Genomic DNA, 3,052 nt, shown 5'->3' on the forward strand with positions numbered 1-3,052 from the left:
TAGGGTGGCCACCACAGCTGCTGTCTCCCTGGCTAAAATCTCAGGCGATTTTTCCTTTTGTTGCCCTGTCTCCATGCTTCCTGTAGAAAGTCCTGTGTTGACCGTTTTCTGGCTTCCTGTAGAAACTGGCTTCACTGTTTCGGCATGCTTGGCTGGGGGTGTCTTCTCTTTTAATTTTGGTGTGGTTTCCTTGGTTGTGTCCTCACTTGTTTGGACTTTTTCAGTCTTATCTGCCCTGCTCTGCAATCTCTTCTCCCTGGGTGTTTGTGCCATTGTTCCTCCCACAACTTTAGGCTTTGCAACTTGGCTTTTTCCTCGTTTCTCTTCTTGTTCTCTCTGTGGCGGTCTGTCCTGTTATCTCAAAATCAGACCCTGGAAGGCTGCAAACCAGGAAGACTTCAAGTAACTATTTCAAACCAATCTTTTGACTAAGGCTTAGCCTCCTTAGCCTGAGAGGGCTCTCTCAAAGGGTTATTGATTTTGGTTAAAAATAAGAGGGCTAACTCTTGTGACATAACAGTGACAAATATAAAGGCTGGACAAACATTTCATAAGTTTCCATTGGGCCTATGGAGTCAATCACACTTCAGTAAACAATGGTACTGCCTTTGCATAGAAGTCAGGGCACTTAGCATTTGAATATTCATAACACAACACATATGGAACCACAGCTCATAAATGCACACAGGAAATCAGAGCACAATCAGTGAATTCTGAGTGATTGTACACCTATGCAACTGCACAAGACATTAAGGAAAAGATAAAATCATACATTCTAAACATAGAAATCCTTCATGAATCCTGAGAAGAAAAGCAGTCAAATTATTTTACTGAACTCTGTCTTTACATAAGCCAAAACAGTACTCTGTTATAAAATTTCCAACCCCCATTACATTGTTGTTTCAGCTATATATAGAATCCTTATTCTAACTAATTCGAGCTTCCTCCTCCAGCATGAGGGGAATTCGATCACTACCTCTAATGACACCTATCAGCTATTTAACTAACTAATAAATACAATAAAGTGCTAACTGGAGTTTTTAAAGAGTTCTAAATTAACTATGACTCTAACTCCATTTTCCATGCATAATGGCTTCTCCTTGTTTTTTGACACCTGGTCCTCTTTCGATTTGGCTGAGCTGGATGTTTAATACTCCATATTGACCTTGAATGCTGAATCTTTTAACTGCTCAGAAGTATTAGGAGATTTCCCTTGCTTCTCGGCTTCAGTTTTCCTCAAAAAGTTCGAATGTATAGAAGCATGTCTTCTAGCCTTTAATAACCCAAATTGAACAGATTGCCACATCCATGCTGTGCTGGCCACCCTTTTCCATGTACCTGTGTGATGACAAAACTTTTCAAAAAGATTTGCCACTTTGTCAATTATAATTGATCACTGAATTGTAACATGCAGCTACAACAATTTCATAGCGCGCTACGAAACTACTGTGTAATTTCAAAAGCACAGTCTTCCAGCATCAGTTATACAACATGACTTTATGTTGAGATCTGTTAAAACAACAAGACCTGAAATTGTATTCATTTATGCCACAGTCACCGGACAACCTACATAAACAATGCTTGAATCTGCGACTTTATTTCGATAAGTCTGCAGCTCCTTCAAACTTGTAGGCCAAGCCATAGGTTTGATATCTGAGTTCTTTATACAATTGCACCATCCAATGTCCAATGCTTCTATTTTTATAAGCCCTTTCAATCACCTTTTCCTCTATAGTGTACTCTGTACAAAAGCGGAAAAAATTGAACTTCTTTCTTCTGTCCAATTCCATGTGCACGATCCTGGGCTTGTAGATCAACTTGTGGATTCCAGTCACTGTCATACAAAATGACCACATCTATTGTGGCAAGGTTAATACCAAGTCCTCCAGCTCTAGTTGAAAGCAAGAAAACAAACTTTTCACTCCCTCCTTGATTGAAAGAATCTATGGAAGCATCACGATCTTCTCCTGAAGTATTCCCAACAATTCAACAATACTGATATCCACGGAACATACAATAATCCTCCTAAATGTCCAACAGTTTTGTCATCTGTAAAAAAAAATAAGAACTCTGGAAGCACGGTCTATCAGTTTTGGAACTATTTTGTCCGCATTGGTGATCAATTGCATGGCTATATTCAAAAGGCGCTTACGCTCTCCTCCAGTCATTCACAACCTCCAAATCCTTTTGAAGCAATGCCTGGAAAAATTTCTTTTGCGCTATCACAACTTCTGTAACAACCATTGACGACAGGATCACAAGGTTCATCCTGCACTGCAAATGATGACTCTCCTTCTATGATGCTTCGGGTGATATTGGCTCTCCTTCTCGGCAAACTACATGATCTGCTACTAATTCTATCACACCTTCATTTAATCGAACTGGCATCCCCTGCTTCCGCAGAAATGGTTCCATCTCATGCGTTAATTGTTCCAAAGGACCTTCATTCAACTCAACCGTTTCTGTTGCAACTGATCCAGTCCTTGCAAAATCACGCTCTTCAAAAGTTTCAAAAATTCTCATAACCTCTTCTTTTGGTAGATTGGTAAAGAATAGACCACATTCACCATGTAACATCTCACTAGCTTTATGAATACCGTCCTTGACTTCATCAGCAGCTGTGCGACCCAATGCAATTTGTAATACTTTGTTTGATCCTAGAAAGAACCTGCTGCTACCCTTTAATCGGTCCTTGAGATCTTTGAACTTCACATATGGGATCACTGAATGTATAGCATTCGTATGTTGCAACATCATGAAACAATCACCACCTACACAGAGATCATGGGAAACTGACAATTCCTCCATATCAGCTTCACAGTAAGTAATTTTCATCATCTCATCAGGTGAAATCCACTCGAACCCTTCACTGTTTCATCATATTTTCTCAGTTTGTAGCAGCAAACATCACGATTGGCAAAACACATTAAACGAACTTCGTTGGCCATGGGATCCTCTGGGGCAATAGCTATCTTCGATATGTGCAGAGACCGAGGGGGCTTCGTCTTCACTTCCACCTTCGCTGGCAATCTTGGCACCCCATTAGATTGTA

General features: G+C 40.2%; 1 protein-coding gene across 1 annotated transcript; it reads right to left on the reverse strand.

The window, feature by feature from the left end:
• Window positions 1–2,148: 2,148 nt before the first annotated feature.
• LOC149213602 (uncharacterized) lies at window positions 2,149–2,808 on the reverse strand. Its single transcript, XM_089389084.1, has 2 exons — window positions 2,367–2,808; window positions 2,149–2,231 (listed from the first exon to the last, which is right to left on the reverse strand). The coding sequence occupies exons 1-2, from the start codon at window positions 2,806–2,808 to the stop codon at window positions 2,149–2,151; spliced, it is 525 nt and encodes a 174-aa protein (XP_089245210.1).
• Between the last annotated feature and the right edge of the window lie 244 nt (window positions 2,809–3,052).

Source organism: Pinus tabuliformis, chromosome 1_1 (assembly GCF_031772625.1).
Source record: "Pinus tabuliformis cultivar Carrire ecotype Pingquan chromosome 1_1, CPIR1, whole genome shotgun sequence".
NCBI classification, from domain to species: domain Eukaryota; kingdom Viridiplantae; phylum Streptophyta; class Pinopsida; order Pinales; family Pinaceae; genus Pinus; species Pinus tabuliformis.